General features: G+C 44.9%; 1 protein-coding gene across 2 annotated transcripts in view; it reads right to left on the reverse strand.

The window, feature by feature from the left end:
• TOP3B (DNA topoisomerase III beta) overlaps positions 1 to 24,255 on the reverse strand; it is an 86,452-nt gene that overhangs the window by 55,644 nt on the left and 6,553 nt on the right. For both annotated transcript variants that reach the window (XM_077293423.1, XM_077293424.1), the window contains exons 3-8: positions 23,090 to 23,221; positions 18,697 to 18,803; positions 14,824 to 14,898; positions 14,529 to 14,725; positions 14,213 to 14,369; positions 13,644 to 13,757 (exon numbers count right to left, since the gene is read on the reverse strand). In XM_077293423.1, the coding sequence (XP_077149538.1) occupies positions 13,644 to 13,757; positions 14,213 to 14,369; positions 14,529 to 14,725; positions 14,824 to 14,898; positions 18,697 to 18,803; positions 23,090 to 23,221 (782 nt within the window). The remainder of the gene's footprint in view (positions 1 to 13,643; positions 13,758 to 14,212; positions 14,370 to 14,528; positions 14,726 to 14,823; positions 14,899 to 18,696; positions 18,804 to 23,089; positions 23,222 to 24,255) is intronic.

Genomic DNA, 24,255 nt, shown 5'->3' on the forward strand with positions numbered 1-24,255 from the left:
AGCAGACATTTTAACATACTCTGTCCAGATACTGTGAGAACCAGCCCTTTATGGTTGAACGACGAAAAGAAAGGACTGGATATTAGATAAGGGGAGATCTGTACTGTGGTCTGATTAACCGCCATCTCATGGTGAGCTGCATAAAAACTGAGCGGATTGCTACATGTGTACAGCCCACTGTGAGGCATGTAGAGGGAGGTGTGATGGTTTGGGGTGCTTTGCTGGTGAGACCGTTGGTCATTTATTCCAAATTCAAGGCACACTTACAAAGAATGGCTACTATCATAGCATTCTGCAATGACCTGCCCTGACCTCAACAATCACACTACCTGAACTCAATTGAAATTGTTTGGGATGAATTGAACTGCAGAGTGAAGGTAAAGCAGCCAACAAGTGCTCAGGAGTTCAGGGAACTTCTTCAAGACAGTTTGAAAGCCACTCCAGGTAACTACCTGATGAAGCTGCTTAAACGAATGCTAAGGGGGTGTAAAGCTATCATCAGAGATATATTCTGGTTCCTTTGACTCTTGTTTCTTTATTCCTTTCTTCCTTATGTGCTTCTTATTGCTTTTACTGCTTTAAGCCTGACTCTACAATGTGCACATTCCAATAAGAACAAGAAAAACCACTGCAAAAGTAACATATACACAGTATTGTCAAAAAGTTTTAGGTAGTAGTGAAAAAAATGAAACGAAGAATGCTTCCAAATACAGAAGTGTTAGTAGATTATTTATATCAGTTAACAAAATGTAAATTGAATGAATGAATGAAAATTAAATCCAAATCAATATTGTGACTGTGTATATGTATATATACAGTACAAAGCAAAAGTTTGGACACACCTTTTCATTTAAAGATTTTTCTGTATTTTCATGACTATGAAAATTGTAAATTCACACTGAAGGCATAAAAACTATGAACTAACACATGTGGAATTATATACTTAACAAAAAGTGTGAAACAACTGAAAATGTGTCTTATATTTTCAGTTATTTCACACTTTTAGTTAAGTATATAATTCCACATGTGTTAGTTCATAGTTTTGATGCCTTCAGTGTGAATTTACAATTTTCATAGTCATGAAAATACAGAAAAATCTTTAAATGAGAAGGTGTGTCCAAACTTTTGCTCTCTACTATATATACACTGCTCAAAAAAAGGAGATTTTTGTGTTCTCACCGTAAAATCTCTTTCTCTTAGCCTTTAATTGGGGGACACAGGACCATGGGTGTTATGCTGCTGTCTACTAGGAGGCGACACTATACATAATCTGAAAAAGATTAACTGTGGCTTCTCCTCTGCAGTATACACCCCTGGACGGCGTCAGCCTTCTCCAGTTTTGTGCAAAAGCAGTAGGAGGAACGTAACATGAATAACATAGACATGCCTATAAGAAGGCCACTATGTACGAGCTCAAAGAACAATATGAGAACTCAACAGTAACAACAGCCCAAAAAAGGCAACAGGGTGGGAGCTGTGTCCCCCAATTAGAGTCTAAGAAAAAGAGATTTTACGGTGAGTACACAAAAATCTCCTTTACTCTGTCGCCTCATTGGGGGACACAGGACCATGGGACGTCCTAAAGCAGTCCCTGGGTGGGAAGCAATGGACGAATATTGTGCAGACAGGCTCCTATACTTAGGGCACCGCCGCCTGCAGGACACATCTACCCAGGCTCACGTCCGCTGAGGACTGGCTATGAACCCTGTAGTGTTTAGTAAACGTGTGTAAGCTAGTCCAAGTGGCCGCCTTACACACTTGTTGTGCCGAAGCCAGGTGCCGAATGGCCCAGGAGGCCCCTACCTCCCGTGTAGAGTGTGCCGTAATACCGGCTGGAAGAGGAGAATTCTTAAGGCGGTAGGCCTCTTGTATGGTGGATTTGATCCACCTGGCAAGGGTAGCTTTGGAAGCTGGCAGACCCTTGTGGCTGCCTTCCAGAAGGAGGAAAAGAGAATCAGACCTCCGGAAGGACGCAGTCCTAGACATGTATATAAGCAATGCCCTGACGAGGTCAAGCGTATGCAGAGCCTTCTCCACTCTATGAACCGGAACCGGACAAAGGGATGGTAGTAAAATTTCCTCATTGAGGTGGAAGTTGGACACAACCTTCGGAAGGAAGGATGGGACCGTACGAAGAACTACCTTGTCCTGGTGAAAAGCCAGGAAGGGCCGTCTGCAGGAGAGTGCTGTCAGTTCAGACACCCTGCGTAGCGAGGTGATTGCCACAAGGAAAACCACCTTCTGGGAAAGAAGGCAGAGCGGGACCTCCTTAAGGGATTCGAAGGGTGGTTCCTGCAATGCTGTCAGGACCAGGTTGAGATCCCACGTTTCTAGTGGTCGTCTGTAGGGGAGAACCAATCTGGAAACCCCCTGAAGGAAAGTCCTTAAGGTACCTTCACACTAAACGATATCGCTAGCGATCCGTGACGTTGCAGTGTCCTGGCTAGCGATATCGTTTAGTTTGACACGCAGCAGCGATCAGGATCCTGCTGTGATATCGCTGGTCGTTGAACAAAGTTCAGAACTTTATTTGGTCGTCAGACCGGCGTGTATCGTCGTGTTTGACACCAAAAGCAACGATACCAGCGATGTTTTACACTGGTAACCAGGGTAAACATCGGGTTGCTAAGTGCAGGGCCGCGCTTAGTAACCCGATGTTTACCCTGGTTACCAGTGTAAAATGTAAAAAAAACAAACAGTACATACTCACCTTCGCGTCCCCCGGCGTCCGCTTCCCACACTAACTGAGCGCCGTAAAGTGAAAGTGAAAGTACAGCACAGCGGTGACGTCACCGCTCTGCTGTTAGGGCCGGCGCTCAGTCAGTGCAGGAAGCGGACGCCGGGGGACGCGAATGTAAGTATGTACTGTTTGTTTTTTTTACATTTTACGCTGGTAACCAGGGTAAACATCGGGTTACTAAGCGCGGCCCTGCGCTTAGTAACCCGATGTTTACCCTGGTTACCCAGGGACCTCGGCATCGTTGGTCGCTGGAGAGCGGTCTGTGTGACAGCTCTCCAGCGATCAAACAGCGACGCTGCAGCGATCGGGATCATTGTCGCTATCGCTGCAGCGTCGCTTAATGTGAAGGTACCTTTACTTGCGGCTTGGTAGCAATGCGCCTTTGAAAAAGCACTGAGAGGGCTGACACCTGGATCTTAAGCGAGCCCAATGACAGCCTGGCCTCCAGACCCGATTGGAGAAAACCAAGTACTTTGGGTAGGGAATAAGGAAGTGGGATCTGGCCACGAGATTCGCACCAGGTAAAGAAAGCTTTCCAGGTACGGTAATAAATCTTGGCAGAGGCTGGCTTCTGTGCCCTGATCATGCCCAGCCTGGGTTAGAACCCAGGTCTCAAGGGCCACGCCGTCAAATTGAGAGCCCCTGAGTTCTGGTGGTAGAACGGGCCTTTTGATAGAAGATCGTGGCGGTCGGGGAGACGCCAGGGGGCGTCTGCTGTAAGTTGTACGATGTCGGCGTACCATGTACGTCTAGGCCAGTCCGGTGCAATTAGGATGGTTGGAACTTCCTCTTGTTTGATCTTCCTCACCACTCTGGATATCAGGGGGAGAGGTGGAAAAATATACAGAAGCTGGAACTGGGTCCAGTCCTGAAACAGAGAGTCTGCTCCGAGCGACCGCAGATCGTGAGTTCTGGCCATGAAGTTGGAGACCTTGGCATTGAAGTGGGATGCCATTAGGTCCACATCCGGGGTCCCCCAGGGGTGACAGATCTGGCGAAAAATTTCGGGATGGAGAGACCACTCTCCCGAGTCTATTCCTTGTCGGCTGAGGAAGTCTGCTTCCCAGTTGTCCACACCCGGAATGTGGACCGCCGAAAGAACCGACCCTGTGTCCTCCGCCCAGCGGAGGATGTGTGACACTTCTCGCATCGCCTGGGTACTGCGGGTCCCCCCTTGGTGATTCACATATGCCACGGCCGTGGCATTGTCCGACTGTATTCTGGTGTGAGAGGCTGCCAGTAAGTGATGGAAGGCCCTCAATGCCAGAATTTTCAGGATGTTGATGGGCATGGTCGCTTCCACTGGGGACCACTTGCCCTGTGCCCTGTGGTGTAGGTGCACCGCACCCCAACCCGTCAGGCTCGCATCGGTTGTCAGAACCTTCCATTGACCTGTGAGAAAGGATTTCCCCTTTGCTAGCGAGGTTGGCTTGAGCCACCAGTGCAGGGACCTCCTGGTTGACGACGTTAGCTGGAACTCTCTGTCGAGAGAAAAGGGATTCCTGTCCCAGGACTTGAGAATGGCTAGTTGGAGAAGCCTGAGGTGAAACTGGGCAAATGGGACCGCTTCTATTGCTGCCCCCATCTTGCCGAGGACACTCATGCCAAACCGGAGAGATCGAGGGGGTTTGCGGAGGAGGGTGCGAACTCCTAGGCGGAGAGCCAGTGCCTTATCCTTGGGAAGGAGCACTAGACCCCTGGAGGTGTTGAATAGCATTCCCAGGAAGGTCAGGGACTAACTCGGGTTTGGTGATGACTTTTGTAGGTTGATTAACCAGCCCATGCGACTGAGAGTATCGGTTGTGATTGAGACGCTGAGCTCGCAGTCCTTGAAGGTGGGAGCCTTGATGAGTAGATCGTCCAGGTATGGAACGACTACTATGCCTCTGGAGTGCAGGACGTCAATGGTGGCTGCCATGACTTTGGTGAACACTCTGGGAGCCGTGGCGAGTCCGAAAGGGAGAGCCACGAATTGGTAGTGGTCCTGGCCTATTGCGAACCTGAGAAACCTCAGGTTGGTGTCTTCCGGAGTCCGTGAGTCATGATGAGGAGAAAGTCTGAGATTTTCCTCCTCTGGGCTTAGGCTGGCCTGCTTTTGACTGCCAGGTCTTGTCCGACCTTTGCGTTGATCGTGAGTTGTCCCTGCGTGGGGAACGGTTACGATTTTGTGCTGGACGCGAGACGGACCAGCCCGAGGAATTCCGAAAGGATCGGAATCGAGTTTGGTTACGCTTCTTGTAAGTGCGTTTAGGTTTCAGTTGGGGAAGAGAAGTACTCTTACCCCCGGTGGCGTTGGATATCATAGTGTCCAACTGTTCACCGAAAACTCTCCCACTTTCCATTCCCGCAGCCAGAGGATTCGCCGAATCGTGATGGCGTTTGATGCTATCCCCGCTACTCCCCTTGCTGAATCCAGAGCTGCATAAAGCATGTAGTCTGCTACAACTGCTATTTGAACCGCTTGGTCCGACAGCTCAGGAGCGAATGCTTGGAGAGCTTGTAAATTCTTTGCCCAGGCCAGAATGGCCTTGGCAGCCCAAACTGAGGCGAACGCGGGAGCCAGGGATGCCCCTGCTGCCTCGAAAATTGAACGAGCCATGCGTTCTACCTGCCGGTCTGCTGCGTCCCTGAGGGTTGAGCTATCTGGCAGTGAAAGGAGGGTCTGTGCTGCTAGCCTAGAGACTGGGGGGTCCACTTCGGGTGGATCTGTCCATTCCTTGGTGTCCTTCTGTGGGAAGGGGTACCTTGCCTCCAGATATTTGCGATTAGCAAATTTTTTCTCAGGCTGTGAGAACTGCTTTTTAAGGATCGCCTTAAACTCTGGGTGGTTAGAGAAAACCTTAGGCGGCTTCAGAGGTCCTTCAAAGGAAATCTTATGTTCTGGGGCCTCTGGTGGCGGATCAGAAATGTCCAGCACCCTATGGATGGAAGAGATAATGTCCTCAACTAGCGCTGTATTGATAGGAGGGATTGGGATCAGGGACCCCTCCGTTTCCCTGTCTGAGTCAGAGTCGCAGATGCCTTCCGAATCCTGTGTATCACTGAGGCGTCCCCTGCTGAGTGAGCCGGGGAGGAGGCCTTCTCTGGTCGGGGATTGCAGAGATCTGCATTGTCTGTCCCTGGAATGGGACGGTCTAGATGACCTGGAGCTACGGTGTCTCTCCCTAGATGGGGATGACCGTGTGCTATGGGATGACGCAGATGGACTTGATCTATGGGTCCGCTTGCGTCCTGACCTAGACGTGGATGTGCCAGGGTCATCTTGTTCTTGAGTCAAGCTCTCCCTTTGCTGGGTAACGGTCATAGCCGAGGCATGACCCTGCAGAGCCTGAAGCAATGTGGAGGTTAGGTTATCTATAGACTGCGTCATAGATTGCGATGTCTGAGTAGCCCATTCCGGCGTGGCATTAGACACCGAGGCATTGGCAGGGGCTTCTTGGGGCTCTGACACATTAGTTTGTATACAGTTCTGGCAATGCGGGTACGTGCTGCCACTGGGGAGAGCGGTCCTGCAGGCTGTGCAGAATGCATAATAGCAGTTCTGCCTGGTTCTCTTGGACCTTGAGCCCGGCATAGTGCACAGAGTGCAGAAGGGCTAGCTATGTAGAGAAACCTATAGTGATTGCAGAGAAGCCTATAGGGGAGCCTTATAGGGAATATGGATTCACAGCTGAGTAAAAAAACCCAGCCGTGATCTTACCCCACCAGTGTGCCCCTAGGTCCAGCGCCGAAGATCCACAGTCCTGTGCCCCCCGGAGACTGGCTGCCTGGTCCTGGTCCTGCAGACCGGGAGATGCAGGGTTAATCTGCAGCAGAAAATGGCTGCTGAGAAGGAGAGGAAGGGGGAGAAGGGGGCGGAGAGCTGGAAAAAGGCGGCAAAGCTGTGTAAAAACGCGCCCTTTCTGTCTCGATCCACCCCCTTTATGACACTTTAGAGTGTCATATTTGTCATCCGGGGGGCGGGCCGGGGGGCGGAGAGGAGGTAGCCGGGGCCTAAATTAGATGCCTGATGCCCAGAAAGGCTCCAGGCCAGCGTGGAAGTCCGGGGGGGGGGAGAGGTCGGATCTGAACCGGACCCCCCGGATTTAAAGGCAGGATAGCGGTGGGGCTGTAAGCAGGAGGGGGGCCCTGTGAGGGGTCCCCCTGAGGCAGTATAGAGCTGGTGCTGCTGCAGAGACAGGGGTGCAGGGAGCCCTGTGTCTGTATGTGCCATGCCTGCCTGCACTCCCCCCGGCCACGACAGGAACCCGCAGCTGGGCTGGGGTCCCTGGATGCAGGCGCAGTGTGCTGGCCCATTGCTGGGAGCTGTAGAATGCTGCCTGTACAGGCCCTACCTGAGGTGTCTCAACCTAATGCCCCCAGAGGGGGATTAGGGAGGTTGCTGTTGTCACCTTCAGGGGCCTTTATCCTCGCCTCGACCTCAATCCAGAAACCAAAAGGAATTGGGGAAGGAGGGGGGTCTCTCGACTTTGAACCAGCACCCGAGGGACTGGGGAAGGAGCGACATGGGGAACAGCCATCTCTACTTCAACCGGGCACCCCATAATAGGGGGCCGAGGAAGGAGCCATGCCTGGAGTCTCACAGGAGACCCTCTTTTCTTCATCTGTAATCCTGTCGGAAAAAAACGGAGTAAAAATCTTTTAGGTGTGCCTCCTATGTGACACTAAGCAAAAACTGGAGAAGGCTGACGCCGTTCAGGGGTGTATACTGCAGAGGAGGAGCCACAGTTAATTTTTTTCAGATTATGCATAGTGTCGCCTCCTAGTGGACAGCAGCATAACACCCATGGTCCTGTGTCCCCCAATGAGGCGACAGAGTAATAAAGGGAACACTTAAAACAACAGAATATAACTCCAAGTAAATCAAACTTCTGTGAAATCAAACTGTCCACTTAGGAAGCAACACTGTCTGAAAATCAATTTCACATGCTGTTGTGCAAATGGAATAGACAACAGATGGAAATTATTGGCAATTATCAAGACACACTCAATAAAGGAGTGGTTCTGCAGGTGGGGTGTTGTGATTCCGTTCGTGGGCTCCCCCGGTGGTCTCTTGTGGTACTGGTGTCCTGCAAGCTTTGCCTTCTCAGTTCACCTGTTCCTATCAGGATGTGGGAGTATCCTATTTAACCTTGCTCCTCAGTCATTCTAATGCTGGCCATCAATGTATCCAGAGTGATTCTGTTGCATGTTCCTGCTCCCAGTTTTCTGCTCAGCTAAGTTGGACACTTTAGTCCTTAAGTCTATTTTTGTATGTTTTGTCCAGTTTGCACTTATGTGAATCTCTGCAGCTGGAAGCTCTTGTTGGGCTGAAATTACCACTCCAGTGGCATGAGTTGTCACATGAGTTAAGGTAATTTCAGGATGGTGTTTTGAAGGGTTTTGCAGCTGACCGCGAAGTCCTCTGTTGTATCTTTCTGCTATTTAGTTAGCGGGCCTCTCTGTGCTAAATCTGCTTTCATACTACGTGTGTCTTTTCATCTGCTCTCACCGTTATTATATGTGGGGGGCAGCTATCTCCTGTGGGGACATTCTCTGGAGGCAAGCCAGGACTGTGTTTTCTTCTACCAGGGGTAGTTAGTTCTCCGGCTGGCGCGCGGCATCTAGAGACAACGCAGGAATGCCCCCTGGCTACTTCTAGTGTGGTGTGTAGGTTTAGCATCGCGGTCAGCTCTAGTTTCCATCACCCGAGAGCTTGTCCGTTTATTCTATGCTTCTGATGTTTCCTTGCCATTGGAAACCATAACAGTGGGGACCACAGACCACATCTCGGTACCAATGCTTTCCGGCTGATGTTTTGGTCACTTTTGAATGTTGGTTGTGCTTTCACACTCGTGGTAGCATGAGACGGACTCTACAACCCACACAAGTGGCTCAGGTAGTGCAGCTCATCCAGGATGGCACATCAATGTGAGCTGTGGCAAGAAGGTTTGCTGTGTCTGTCAGGTAGTGTCCAGAGGGTGGAGGCGCTACCAGGAGACAGGCCAGTACACCAGGAGACGTGGAGGGGGCCGTAGGGGGCAACAACCCAGCAGCAGAACCGCTACCTCAGCCTTTGTGCAAGGAGGAACAGGAGGAGCACTGCCAGAGCCCTGCAAAATGACCTCCAGCAGGCCACAAATGTGCATGTGTCTGCACAAAGGGTTAGAAACCGACTCCATGAGGATCGTCTGAGTGCCCGACGTCTACAGATGGGGGTTGTACTCATAGCCCAACACCGTGCAGGATGCTTGTCATTTGCCACAGAACACCAGGATTGGCAAATTTGCCACTGGCGTCCTGTGCTCTTCACAGATGAAAGCAGATTCACACTGAGCACATTTGACAGAAGTGACAGAGTCTGGAGACGCCGTGGAGAGCGATCTGCTGCCTGCAACATCCTTCAGCATGACCGGTTTGGCAGTGGGTCAGTAATGGTGTGGGGTGGCATTTCTTTGGAGGGCCGCACAGCCCTCCATGTGCTCGCCAGAGGTAGTCTTACTGTCATTAGGTACCGAGATGATATCCTCAGACCCCTTGTGAGACCATATGCTGGCCCTGGGTTTCTGCTAATGCAGGACAATGCCAGACCTCATGTGGCTGGAGCGTGTCAGCAGTTCCTGCAAGATGAAGGCATTGAAGCTATGGACTGGCCCGCCCGTTCCCCAGACCTGAATCCAATTGAACACATCTGGGACATCATGTCTCTCTCCATCCACCAATGTCACATTGCACCACAGACTGTCCAGGAGTTGGCGAATGCCTTAGTCCAGGTCTGGGAGGAGATACCTCAGAAGACCATCCGCCGCTTCATCAGGAGCATGCCCAGGCGTTGAAGGGAGGTCATACAGGCATGTGGAGGCCACACACACACTACGGAGCATCATTTACTTGTTTTGAGGCATTTCCACTGAAGTTGGATCAGCCTGTAATTTGATTTTCCACTTTGATTTTGAGTATCGTTCCAAATCCAGGCGTTCGTAAGATATTAATTTTGATTTACATTGATCATTTTTATGTTTTATTGTTCTCAACGCTTTCCACTATGTAGTGAATAAAGATTTACAACTGGAATATTTTCTTCAGTGATATCTAGGATGTGGTATTTTAGTGCTCCCTTTATTTCTTTGAGCAGTATATATATATATATATATATATATATATATATATATATATATATATATATATATATATATATATATATATATATATATACACAGTCATGGCCAAAAGTATTCACACCCCTGCAATTCTGTCAGATAATACTCAGTTTCTTCCTGAAAATGATTGCAAACACAAAATCTTTGGTATTACTATCTCCATTTAATTTGTCTTAAATTAAAAAACACAAAAAGAATTGTTCTAAAGCCAAATTAGATATAATTCCACACCGAACATAAAAAAGGGGGTGGACAAAAGTATTGGCACTGTTCGAAAAATCATGTGATGCTTTTCTAATTTGTGTAATTAACAGCACCTGTAACTTACCTGTGGCACCTAACAGGTGTTGGCAATAACTAAATCACACTTGCAGCCAGTTGACATGGATTAAAGTTGACTCAACCTCTGTCCTGTCTCCTTGTGTGTACCACATTGAGCATGGAGAAAAGAAAGAAGACCAAAGAACTGTCTGAGGACTGGAGAAACCAAATTGTGAGGAAGCATGAGCAATCTCAAGGCTACAAGTCCATCTCCAAAGACTTGAATGTTCCTGTGTCTACCGTGCGCAGTGTCATCAAGAAGTTTAAAGCCCATGGCACTGTGGCTAACCTCCCTAGATGTGTACGGAAAAGAAAAATTGACAAGAGATTTCAATGCAAGATTGTGCGGATGTTGGATAAAAAACCTCGACTAACATCCAAACAAGTTCAAGCTGCCCTGCAGTCCGAGGGTACAACAGTGTCAACCCTTACTATCCGTCGGCGTCTGAATGAAAAGGGACTGTATGGTAGGAGACCCAGGAAGAGCCCACTTCTTGCCCCGAAACATAAAAAAGCCAGGCTGGAGTTTGCCAAAACTTACCTGAAAAAGCCTAAAACGTCTTGGAAGAATGTTCTCTGGTCAGATGAGACAAAAGTAGAGCTTTTTGGGCAAAGGCATCAACAGAGAGTTTACAGAAGAGAAAAAAGAGGCATTCAAAGAAAAGAACACGGTCCCTACAGTCAAACATGGCGGAGATTCCCTGATGTTTTGGGGTTGCTTTGCTGCCTCTGGCACTGGACTGCTTGACCGTGTGCATGGCATTATGAAGTCTGAAGACTACCAACAAATTTTGCAGCATAATGTAGGGCCCAGTGTGAGAAAGCTGGGTCTCCCTCAGAGGTAATGGGTCTTCCAGCTGGACAATGACCCAAAACACACTTCAAAAAGCACTAGAAAATGGTTTGAGAGAAAGTACTGGAGACTTCTAAGGTGGCTAGCAATGAGTCCAGACCTGAATCCCATAGAACACCTGTGGAGAGATCTAAAAATGGCAGTTTGGAGAAGGCACCCTTCAAATATCAGGGACCTGGAGCAGTTTGCCAAAGAAGAATGGTCTAAGATTCCAGCAGAGCATTGTAAGAAACTCATTGATGGTTACCGGAAGCGGTTGGTCGCAGTTATTTTGGCTAAAGGTTGTGCAACCAAGTATTAGACTGAGGGTGCCAATACTTTTATCTGGCCCATTTTTGGACTTTTGTGTGAAATTATCAATGTTTTGCTTTTTGCTTCATTTTCTTTTGTGTTTTTTCATTTAAGACAAATTAAATGAAGATAATAATACCAAAGAATTTGAGTTTGCAATCATTTTCAGGAAGAAACTGAGTATTATCTGACAGAATTGCAGGGGTGTGAATACTTTTGGCCATGACTGTACAGTATATATATATATGTATGTGTATATATATATATATATATATATATATATATATATATATATATATACTAGACGGTGGCCCGATTCTAACGCATCGGGTATTCTAGAATATGCATGTCCACGTAGTATATTGCACAGCCCACGTAGTATATTGCCCAGCCACGTAGTATATTGCTAATATATTGCCCAGCCACGTAGTATATTGCACAGCCCACTTAGTTTATTGCCCAGACACATAGTATATTGCCCAGCGACGTAGTATATTGCCCAGCGACGTAGTATATTGCCCAGTGATGTAGTATATTGCACAGCAACGTAGTATACAGCACAGAGCCACGTAGTATATAGCACAGAGCCACGTAGTATATTGCCCAGCTACGTAGTATATTGCCAAGCCACATGTTAAAAAATAAACATACTCACCTTCCGATCCGAGGGCCCCTTGTAGTTCTAACATACTCACCTTCCGATCCGAGGGCGCCTTGTAGTTCTGTCACTTGTGCGCTGTGCAGGCGGCAGCTTCCGGTCCCAGGGTCTGATGACGTCGCGGTCACGTGACGTCATGGCAGGTCCTTCTCGCGCAGGCGCGCAGGGCCTGTGAGGACGTCGCGGTCACATGACCGTGACGTCATGGCAGGTCCTTCTCCCGTACCATCGTTAGCACCGGAAGCTGCCGCTTGCATGGAGAGGTCACCGGAGCGTCGCAAGGAGCGTGAAAGGTGAGTATATAATAATTTTATTTTTTTTTTGTTATTTTTAACATTAGATCCTTTTACTATTGATGCTGCATAGGCAGCGTCAATAGTAAAAACTTGGTCACACAGGGTTAATAGCGGCGGTAACGGAGTGAGTTATAGCGGTGGTAACGGAGTGAGTTACCCGCGGCATAACGCGGTCCGTTACCGCTGGCATTAACCCTGTGTGAGTGGTGACTGTAAGGAGTATGGAGCGGGCACCGGGCGCTGACTGCAGGGGAGTAGGGAGGGACTAATCGGACTGTGGCCGTCGCTGATTGGTCGCGGCAGCCATGACAGGCAGCTGCCGAGACCAATCAGCGAATGAATATCCGTGACAGAAAGAAGGACAGACAGAAGGACCGACAGAAAGACGGAAGTGACCCCTAGACAACTATATAGTAGATATATATATATATGTACATATATATATATATATATATATATATATATATATATATATATATATATATATATATACTGCTTCCTATAAAGTCTATATGACTTAGTAAGACTCATGACTGGCAAGGGTCTATGTTGTGAATTAGACTTTTTGGCTCCCTCTTGTGGTCACTGGTGATATGACACTTTGATATTCCTTCCCTTGCTTGGTACCCACCTGGCCTCGTTAGTCCAGGGGTGTCGCTATTTGAACTTCCTGGATTTTCAGTCTGGTGCCTGGCATCGTTGTAATCAGATCCTTCTGTTTGCTCCTTTCTGCTGGTCCTGGTTCTTTGCAAAATTAAGCTAAGTCTTGCTTTCTTGTTTTTGGTTATTTACTATGTTCTTATTTTTGTCCAGCTTGTACTAAATGTGATTCCTGATACTGCTGGAAGCTCTAGGGGGCGGATGTTCTCCCCCCGTGCCGTTAGACGGTTCGGGGGTTCTTGAATATTCCGCGTGGAGTTTTTGTGAGGGTTTTTTGCTGACCATATAAGTAATCTTCCTATATTCTGCTATTAGTTAGTGGGCCTCTCTTTGCTAAAAACCTAGTTCATTTCTTGCGTTTGTCTTTTCTTCTTACCTCACCGTTATTATTTGTTGGGGGCTTGTATCCAACTTTTCGGGGTATTTCCTCTGGAGGCAAGAAAGGTCTTTCTTTTCCCTGCTAGGGTTAGTTAGTTCTCCGGCTGGCGCGAGACGTCTAGAATCAACGTAGGTACGTTCCCCGGCTGCTGTTATTTGTGTGCTAGGTTCAGGTATATGGTCAGCCCAGTTACCACTGCCCTATGAGCTGGGTTTTATGTTTGCAGACTTCGCTATTTGTCTTTGAGACCCCCTGCCATTGGGGTCATAACAGGTCTATATCTAAACAGAAGTAGTGCATTCTTACCTTTGCCTCCCTGCTCGTTTTTGTAAGGTTTAAGAACATCTGTGCAATTTCTCTGTCAAAGACTCGAACGCGATCCCAGTCCAAAGTGAGAGGATGTTCTTGACTACGACTCACCTGAATTAAAGTTTGGAAAAATTATAACGTAAAACTGGGTTCCAAAATATAAAATCATCAGGTTTTTCTTTTTCTCTGCGGCTTGGTAATGAAATACTGTAGGGAAACTAATGCGAAAGCAGATTCCATACTATGCTATGAGATTGTTCATATTCATCAGGAGCATAAAAGGCTACATGTTGCTTTTTTTGATCCACATTGCCAGTTTAGCTATAGAAAGTGGTAGAGAAAAAAGGCCAGATGACGACAAGTGATGCTGTTTGACATCTGTTGTCATCATTTCAGACACAAAAAACTGACACAGGCAGCTAGGATGTATGGAAATCTGGCCTAACAAATGGACAAGGTGGACCATGCTATATGTTAGTAACTTTTTACAATATTTGTAAGCAAGCAAATAACTTAAAAGTCATATTCCAGATTCCACTATAATAAATATTACAATGCAACTTCACCTTCACTTGAAGGACCCAGTAAGTTTCAGGCTTGAAAGACTGGATCTTATCATGTCTCTCCACACAGAATCCTAATGTGGGGGTTTGGCAGGGGCCAAAAGATATTAGGGAACTATCAAGGTTGCCATATTTCCCTTGAAAATATTTAGTTTGAAATCTGTGTGAAAATAAGATGAAGAATATGAGGTTTATTATAAACTAATATGCAAGCAATTTAATTAATAGCGTTCATAAAATCCTGTCATAATACCAGATAGCAAAGCTTTTACTGAAAAATAGCAAGGATCACACACATCATGAAAGAAAATAAAGGAACCTTGTGAAGGCACAGCCAATCCTGAGGTCCAACTCCTGTCTGGCATCAACAGAAAGTGCTTCATTCTTGTTGGGCTCTCCCAGACTGTTCATAGCGTTCATGATATCTGTGTCTGTGATGGAGCTGAACTTAGCACGGTATATAGTACGCTCTCCTCCGTGTGTTTTAGTCATCCCCGGGAGCACTGCATCCAGGACCTGAAAAACGTCAAAGACCAAAATGATGTCGCATCTGATGACTAGAGCAGAACTAACAAAAATCAAAGAGCTGATATCAAGACATATCATAAAGTTACCTCAAAGCAGATATTTTCTCCCTCCTTATCACAATCCAGCCACAAGACTATGTAGTCACTTCCACGTCCTTCCACCTGAGTAACATGACGAAAATATATTATACATTATTTTTACACATATGCAAGTTTTGCTTTTTATAAAAAGGCAAAAAGGCACTGTCTGGCCATGTAAAGAAATCTTTTCTTCTTCCAAAAGAACCAATTAAAAACTGATCAATATGGCCATTATTGTCTATACACATAAAGATATTTTGTTTCGGAGATTGTTATTCTTAAGCCCCCCATAGACTTTAGAGAGCTACTGGATGAACGATGGTTTGGCTATCTCACCTGACTCCCCCATACATATGAACGCTCGCTTGTCTGAGTGCGCCTATGTTCTCTATGAGAGAGCCACTGCCAGACATCTCTGGCGGGGGCTTATCTCTAGAGAACAAAAGTATCAGCAGTCTGAAATCGGACATGCTGGATCCTTAACTTCTCAGACAATCATCTGATGGGGGACCAGATTCACATGTCGGCCAAATCCATCGATATGGGCTTTTATGTACGACGTTAGTCAAATGTGGGCAGAACCCTTAAGTGTTATATTTCACAATCCTGCAGATAACAAATGTACATTTTTTTAAGGTTAAACAAAAAACTTCAATTTTGTAAGAAAAATGTAAGTCATAGAAAGAAATGTGGGTACTGAGGCATAAAAACTTTCATGCCAGAATTCTGGCATAAAAACTTTAAGAAGTCGTAAAATGTAGGTGCAACTCGGAGTTGCGTCAACATTTTGTGAAATTTAATGTTCTCACACCAGTTTCTCCCAACTCTGACAAAATATACAGAACTGTGGCAGTGGGGGGGCATGGCGACCACTATTCGTTGAATTCATGCAGAGCGTTAGTGGTTTGCCAAGTCGCAAATCTTACTCAAGTAGGGGTTGGAATAGGGATTGTGGCAAGGCGCACACCGAGATGTATGCCACATGTCTGAAGGTCCTTATTCCAGGAAGCCCACTCATGAAGACTGGCGGTCTTGGTGTATCGGTCCCTTGATGTCAGTAATTTAATTACATGCAGATTGTTTGAGGTCAGGACACTTAAGAAATGTAAGCTACTTCTAGTCATTCTATATCTGTATTTATGTATACCTTTATATAAAGTGTCAGTATCTAGGAACTAAATATAAACTTCTAATAATAGAGAATCTACTATATAATTGTCTAAGGGTCACTTCCGTCTGTCCTTCAGTCTGTCTGTCTGTCACGGATATTCATTGGTCACGGCCTCGGTCTGTCATGGAAATCCAAGTCGCTGATTGGTCGTGGCAAAACAGCCACAACCAATCAGCGACGGGCACAGTCCGGCGGCAAAATGGCAGCTCCTTCCTCCCCGCAGTCAGTGCCCGCTCCATAATCCCCTCCAGTCAGCCCTCACACAGGGTTAATGGCAGCGTTAACGGACCGCGTTATGCCGCGGTGTAACGCACTCCGTTAACGCAGCTATTAACCCTGTGTGACCAACTTTTTACTATTGATGCTGCCTATGCAGCATCAATAGTAAAAAGATCTAATGTTACAAATAATAATAATAAAAAAAAGGTTATTCTCACCTTCCGACGTCTGTCCTCAGCAGTGCAAGCGGCAGGTTCCGGTGCCAAGGATGCTATGCGAGAAGGACCTGCCATGACGTCACGGTCATGTGACCGCGACGTCATCACAGGTCCTGCGCTCATACCAACCCTGGGACCGGAAGCTGCCGCGTGCACCGTACACAGGCGCCAGGACTTCAAAGGGCCTTCAGAAGGTGAGTATATGTTTATTTTTTATTTTAAGTCATTCTTAACCACGCATATAGTGGCCACATTGCTATATACTACGTGGGCTGTGTTACATACTGTGTGGGCTCTGTTATATACTACATCTCTGTGCTATATACTATGTGACTGTGCAATATACTACGTGGCTGTCCAATATACTACGTGGCTGTGCAATATACTACGTGCTCTGTGTTATATACTACGTAGCTGTGCAATATACTATGTGGCTGTGTCGGTTCTGTTATATACTACGTCGACTGTGCAATATACTGCGTAGCTATGCAATATACTACCTGCCTCTACAATATACTACGTGTCTATGTTATATACTACGTGGCTCTGCTATATACTACGTCGCTGACCAATATACTACATAGCTGTGCAATACACTACGTAGCTGTTATGGACCTGGTGGTTAGGTGCACCAGGAATGACCTGATAGTTAAACACGGAATCAGGACGAGCTCTGGGGAAATGGGAACTCTGCTGACCGCAAACCCTACTCCTATCAACACAACTAGAAACAGCCGTGGAGCGTGCCTGACTCTGCCTAGACGCCTCTTCACAGCCTAAGAGCTAACTACCCCTAAAGAAAGGAAACAAAGCCTTACTTGCCTCAGAGAAATTTCCCCAAAGGTAAAAGCAGCCCCCCCACAAGTATTGACTGTGAGATAAGAGGAAATCACAAACACAGGATGAAGTAGGTTTTAGCAAAGAGAGGCCAGTCTAACTAAACATAGAGGATAGAAAAGGGATCTTTGCGGTCAACACAAAAGCTACAAAAACCACGCAGAGTGTGCAAAAAATACCCCCGTACCGACTCACGATGCGGTGGTGCCACTCTGCACCCCCCAGAGCTTCCAGCTAGCCAGGTAGTTTCATGATAGCAAGCTGGACTAGAACTTAGCAAGAAAAACCATATGAAACAAATGAACAAGCAGGAACTTAGCTTGTGCTGGAGTAGACAGGTCCTCAGAAAGATCCAGGAGAGAACTGAACCAGTACTAGAACATTGACAGCTGGCATGGAGTAACGATCTGAGTGGAGTTAAATAGAGAATCAGCCTAGCCCCAAACGAGGGCAGCTGAAGAAGGAATCTCAGAACCAGCAGCTCCACTCACAGCCACCAGAGGGAGTCCACGGACAGAACTCACCGAAGTACCATTCATGACCACAGGAGGGAGTTCGAGAACGGAATTCACAACAGTAGCTGTGTTATATACTACGTGGCTGTGCAATATACTACGTGCCTGTGCAATATACTACGTGGCTCTACAATATACTACGTGGCTATGTTATATACTACGTGGCTCTGCTATATACTACGTGGCTGACCAATATACTACATACCTGTGCAATACACTACGTGGCTGTTATATACTACGTAACTCTGCTATATACTACGTACATTGTGTTACATACTACGTAGCTCTGTTATATACTACGTAGCTATGTTATATACTACGTCGGTTGTGTCATTTACTACGTCACTGTGCAATATAGTATGTAGCCTGTGCTATATACTACCTGCATAATCTAGAATACCCGATACGTTACAATCGGGCCACCATCTAGTGGTTTATATTTATAAATATACAATACTTCCCTTCTAATTCCCCCTTAATTCACTAGCGCTAGTACAGGGATAGTCTCAGCCAGTTTCTGTACACTTGGGCTGCAGTGATTACATGCAGGACCTCCATGTGACCAGTACATTAAATCACTGGCTTTAGTGCTCTCACCTCCACATGCAGATTTCATATATGTGTGGATTTTACTTATTGCAATGAATAAAATCTAAAATCTGCAACATTTACGCAGCAGACAGGGGATGAGTGAATCCAATTTGCTAATTTGTTATAGAAATTCCACAGTAAAAATTCTCCAACAAAAATATAACTTGTGAACTCATCATTAGGTAAGAATCACTCCTTATGGGCATCCTCTAAATATTTCTGTCTTATGCCAGTGGCACTGAAACCTGTTCCCAATTGTGAATGCTTTGGTTTCTCGACTGACGCTATATATGATACAAGTGATGAATGACAGATAGCATTTACCTACCTGTAAGAACTTCACCATGCTGAGCTTAGGATTGGCTTCCTTCTTCTCTGTGGGTGCCTTGCTGAACAACTCTGCTGGGTCCACTTTATCCCAGTTGTTATATTTTCCTGAAACAACACGTATATCATAGATATAAAGCTAAATGGGCAAGACACATGAAAGAAACCTATAACAGGTCATAAAGGTAGTGATGAGACTTTCTATAGCGCCACTGAATGAGAGACAGCTGCAGTCCATAGGATTGTATACGACAAATTCCGTAAGACTAAATAAAGTCCTCGGGGCCCATTCCTCAAGACTGATGTGTCCCCCAGTCAGGCTCACTGACTAGAATACATATATGGTATCATTTGTTGCCTAAATTATAATCAATTTGTTGGACCACACTAGGCCATTTCTCCTCCTGTAAAGATTCACTCCCTTTTCCAAAAGTTGGCAAAGTTGGAGTAAAACCGACAAAAGTCCCAGGTTTTTTGCTTATGGTGGTCGCAATAGGTTTATATCAGTTTTCTGCCTGAAACTGATAACTAGGGCCCTTTGTGTAGCCCAAGCCTAAAACTGTGAAAAACTCTGGGACAAGTAAGGAATCGGTCAGGTACTGTAATATGAGCAGAGTTCTGCACCCACATACAGGCGCAAGTCCCACCCTGACTGTGGGTCTAATGACTGGAACTGACAACATCGTAAAACATGGCATCTGGTCAAGCCTTGTGCCTTTAATATTCTTGTCTGAACTTGGCCTTAGGCTTTTTCTGTGGTGTTTTTGGTGCTTATAGCAGTGAGGTAATAAGTCCAGATAAAACGAAAGATAAAGAGTGCATTTTGGCTTTTTTTTTTTTCCCAAACTAGAGCATACGTTTTTTCCAGACATTTTCCCAATGGCTTCTCTATAGGACAGGGAAACATCTGAAAAAAAACCTCTTCCCCATCCAATACTGAGGATATCTGCAGATGGGGCAAGCACAGAAACAAGACATGATAATCCAATATGGCGGTCAGATTAACAGATTAACACTTCACACAAGATCTATTTCCAGGATTTGAATATACTGCTGACTATACATTGTTATTCTCGCTCTGCCTGTAACAAGCACGTAACCAATCAGTTTTCATAGCAAATATACATTTGATTTTGGAAGTCGTTTTTCTATTATCCGTTAGTATAGTGAAATGTTTTTTCCAGCAGAGGGTGCTGCCATACATTAGATCTCTACACCACACAAATTGCGACTTGCTGCCTCTTTCTCTCCGCAGACATGCAACACGTGGCTGAAAACCTGCCCTTCCTTTTTTATTAAGACCTCATGTAGGGCCCTGCTACATGCTGAGCTACCTCATTAAACCTCTTCCTGTGCTTCCTGCACTTAGACTACACAGAGATGCATGGGAAGCACGGCAGAGAGGTAATTGCCTCTGAACCATGCTTGCTGCTCAACTAGAAAAATAGCTGCGGTCACACTACAATTAATGCAGGGAAAGTGCTTAGATTACACTTTTATTTTATAATGTGAGATGCAAGGACGTATGCTAATGGCTCCATGGTTTGTTTTGTTTAAACCATTATGTCAACCAGGATAATAGATTGAGGAAATTTGTTAACATTTTGTAAGACGTTGGCATGGCCGTGCAGTACAAATGACTGTAGGAACTCCGGCTCCCACTGTGGACAGGCAGCCATACCTTTACACCTCCAGACCTTTATCTGCATACCAGACCAAATGATCACACCAATCTAAGAGGCCCGTCACCTCCATATAATGCGGGTGCAGGTTTAGAAATTAGAAGAGCTAGCTTCTAATGTATGAGAAAACTGGTGATAGAGAATTTGAGGTCACAGTAGCTTTAAGAAAATGAAGGGGGTGGTTAGTGCAAAAGGAAAAAAAATAAGCAAAAATTATGAGACAGTGACACCAGCGCTGAATGGGTGCCGGTGTGACGTGTCACAACACGTCACGAGAACCCTGGGAAGACTGAGTGCCGACACCACAGGAATGGAGCTGGCACGGGAGGCGAGTATAGGTTTTATTATTTTATGGGGTCAAATACTGTGATCAAGAAGGGGTTGTGAGTAGTGGGCAACCCCTTAAAGTCTCTGTACACACTTCTATTTAGTTATTTTCTAACACGTTTCTACTACTCTCTATTGGAGAGAACATTTTAGCCAGCAGTGCGGAGAACTGTCACTTCCAGAAAAGCTATTTACCTGCAGACATAGGGACAATCGGGCACATTGTCATCGCTCTCCTGTCTGCAGTCACTCTGTCACCGCACACGGTCAAGATTCTCTGTTATTGACGGTGAGAGCGGGCAGTCACATGACCGCAAGCTTGCGATTTGCATACATCCGATCACTAGACGTCCTTCGCTTGTATTGAGTGAGGCCGACCACCCATTTTCACAGTCAATAACTGAGAATCCAGACAAAATTATTTTAGCTCTTTATTTTTCTTTTTCCAACCGAAAAAAAATCTCAGTTTGATTTTTATTTTAACACATAATTTTGTGACTTTAAAGCCAATCTATTTATATGGTCATATAGATCATTCAAAGACCAGTCCACTAATACCTTTACATGGCCAGTCTGTTACATTATTACTGAGACATCACAGAAACCTAATATTTTAACAGGGGTGTATAGACTTTTTATATCCACTGTATTTACTTTCCCACCTCTTTAGGGGTTATATTGTTAAATTTAACATTTCAGTGCAATTTGAGGCTGTCCATCAGCCTGCTACAATTAAAAAGTAGCTTTCCCAAGTGCAGTATTTTACAATTGGAGGAGGCAGATGGACAGATCTAGTCACATGTTCCTCTATTAGTCGCCATTTTGAGACCTAAAGTGCTGTGCAGTCTGGCACGAAAATACTCTTACAAGCAGGGAGCCCTTCACAAAGGAAGAGAACCTACAATACTTATATATATTATTAGGTGTCAAAAAAAACATGTCCCTGACACATTTGTTAAAATAAAGAGAGTGGACAACCCCACTAACCCCTTAAAGACCAGGTGATTTTTATTTTTTTGGCACTTTCATTTTTTCTTCCTTCTTTTCCGTCAACATAGCAGTGTGAGGGCTTGTTTTTTGTGGGACAGGTTGTACTTTTCAATGACACCATCCATTTTATCATATGATGTACTGGAAAGCGAGAAAAAAATTACAAGTGTGGTGAAACTGCAAGAAAAAAAACACAATTCCGCCACTGATTTTTTTGTGTGTTTTTTTTTTTTATTTATAGCGCTAATTTTACAGTAAAAATTACATGGCAATTTGATTATCCAAGTAAGTACGATTAAGGTAATATCAAACATGTATAGCTTTTATTTTACTTAGGCTATGATCACACGTTTTTGCAGCGTTTTTTAATGCAAAGTTTCAGCTGGGTTTCACAGCTAAGCCTATGAGATTTCAGAAATTTCAGGCACACACCTTGGCTTTTTTTTCTGCCTGTTTTGTCAAAGAGTTTGGTTTGTCCAAAACGTTGAAAAAATAAACAAAAAATGCAGGTATCAGGTTTTGCTGCAAAAACCTGATGAAGTTTAATTAGATTTTCTTAGCAAAAACTAAGCAAAACCTGCTTTTGTAAGCAGCATGAACTTGGCATAAAAAAATACAGCAAAAAAAAAGTGTGAACTATAGCCTAGTGGTAAAAAATAAAAATATCAGAAATTTGACAATTTTTTTTTTTGCTTGTGACGTCATTTTCCAAAACCCATAACATTTTTAATGCTTAGGATATGGAGCTGTGTGAGGGCTTTTTTTTGCACCCTGAAACAATGTTTTTATTGACGACATCATTTTGGAGTAGATGTTTTGATGGCCTCTTATTACATTTGTCTGTGTTGTTGCAGCGGCCAGAAAAAAAGCAATTCTGATTTTTTTAAATTTTTTTCCTTGTTATTGCCTTTACCGATTGGGTTAATTTATTTTATATTTTGATAGAACAAACTTTTATGAACGTAGCAATTATCAGATATGTGTAGGTTTTTATATTTATTTTATAAAACATTTTTATTTCTTTTTAGTTCCCTTAGGGGACTTGAACCTGCAATTGCCTGATAGCTTGTACTATACACAGCAATACCACAATCACAGTCTCCTGCAGGCTGGCTTTCACAGGAGTGCCATTATGACAGGCACAGGGATCTTCAGAACCCCGCAATCACTTTACAGGCATGCTGATGGGCGCATAAAAAAGCATGCCCATCTGCTGGCACCATTTGACAGGTTAACAGACGCAGGCGGAGCTCCACTTCATATGTGGCTGTTACAGGAAGATGATGGCCGAATAACACAAAGGCAGTGAGACGACATGACTTTCCTGTACGTGATATGTCGTCAAAAGGCTAAGCAAGTTTATTAACATGTAATTAAATATGAAAGCCAACATACCAATAAAATCCAAGCTCATGACATGGCCACAGACAGACGTCATCTTGAATCGTACAATCTGTCCCATGAAAGATCCTGTATACTCGTGTACAGAGCATGCTCCATTAAAGCCTTTCCGGGAGGTGGCACTACCTAAGTAGAAAGGACAAACCTGTTTAGGGAATTTAGAAATCCAAATTAAAAATAAAAGACATTTGTAGTTCTGATGAAAGCATTTATTAGTTGAGCAAAAATGTAGTGCCTTTTGGCATTGCAACGCCAGTCTGAATCAGCTGCGCTGAAATCAGTGGAGAAAGAGAGGAGCCGTCGTGGAATGGACTCACGACCTGGCACGCTCATTCTTCAAAAGTGACTGCATTTTGTACACCAGAAATGGTGCTCTAGTCCCTGAAGGGAATAACAATTCTGGGCAGTGCACGGAGGCATGTAAGAATGCAGTGGCCAAAGCATGTCTCAGTAAAAAAATTATCCTAAGTTTGCAGAAAAATACCAGTTATAGTGCATATATTCTAGCCATTAATGATTACAAGACCTGCCATACTATGACCCTGCATTGTATATAAGAAATAAGTGAAAGTAAAATGCTTGTCAATTTACGCACCACAACAGCCTTCAGCACTATGATGCATCTGCGTGGTGTGGCTTGTAGAGCCTAGCAATCTTATATGTACATGTATTTTATAAGTCCAGCTACAGAATGCAATAGCATTCAGTCTCTGCATCCCAGCTTGTCTGACAGCTGCAGCTTGTACTCAGCAGTGTGAGATCTCTGCAGCGGGAGGGAGCAGGGACACTGAATAGCTGTCTAGTAGGATACTCTGGAGGAGACTTAGTTAAACTTTTACAAAGGATTAAACGGCCATTCTGACATGGATTTTCAAAGTAAACAGCAGTCTTATCAGGTCTAAAAGATCTATTTAGTAATATATGTAGTTTGTGTTGTGAAATCTAGTGACAGATCCGCTTTGTATATACAATTCAGGGCCATTGTATGGTGAGTTAAGCAATGGTTACAACTGGATACAATATGTACACTTTGGATATCATGTTAGCTAGTAGATGATTCTGTGGTATTTCATTGCACATTTCACATCTTTGCACAACATTTGTAAATGTATGATAATAATATAATAATAATCTTTATTTTTATATAGCACTAACATATT

Source organism: Ranitomeya variabilis, chromosome 1 (assembly GCF_051348905.1).
Source record: "Ranitomeya variabilis isolate aRanVar5 chromosome 1, aRanVar5.hap1, whole genome shotgun sequence".
Lineage (NCBI taxonomy): Eukaryota > Metazoa > Chordata > Amphibia > Anura > Dendrobatidae > Ranitomeya > Ranitomeya variabilis.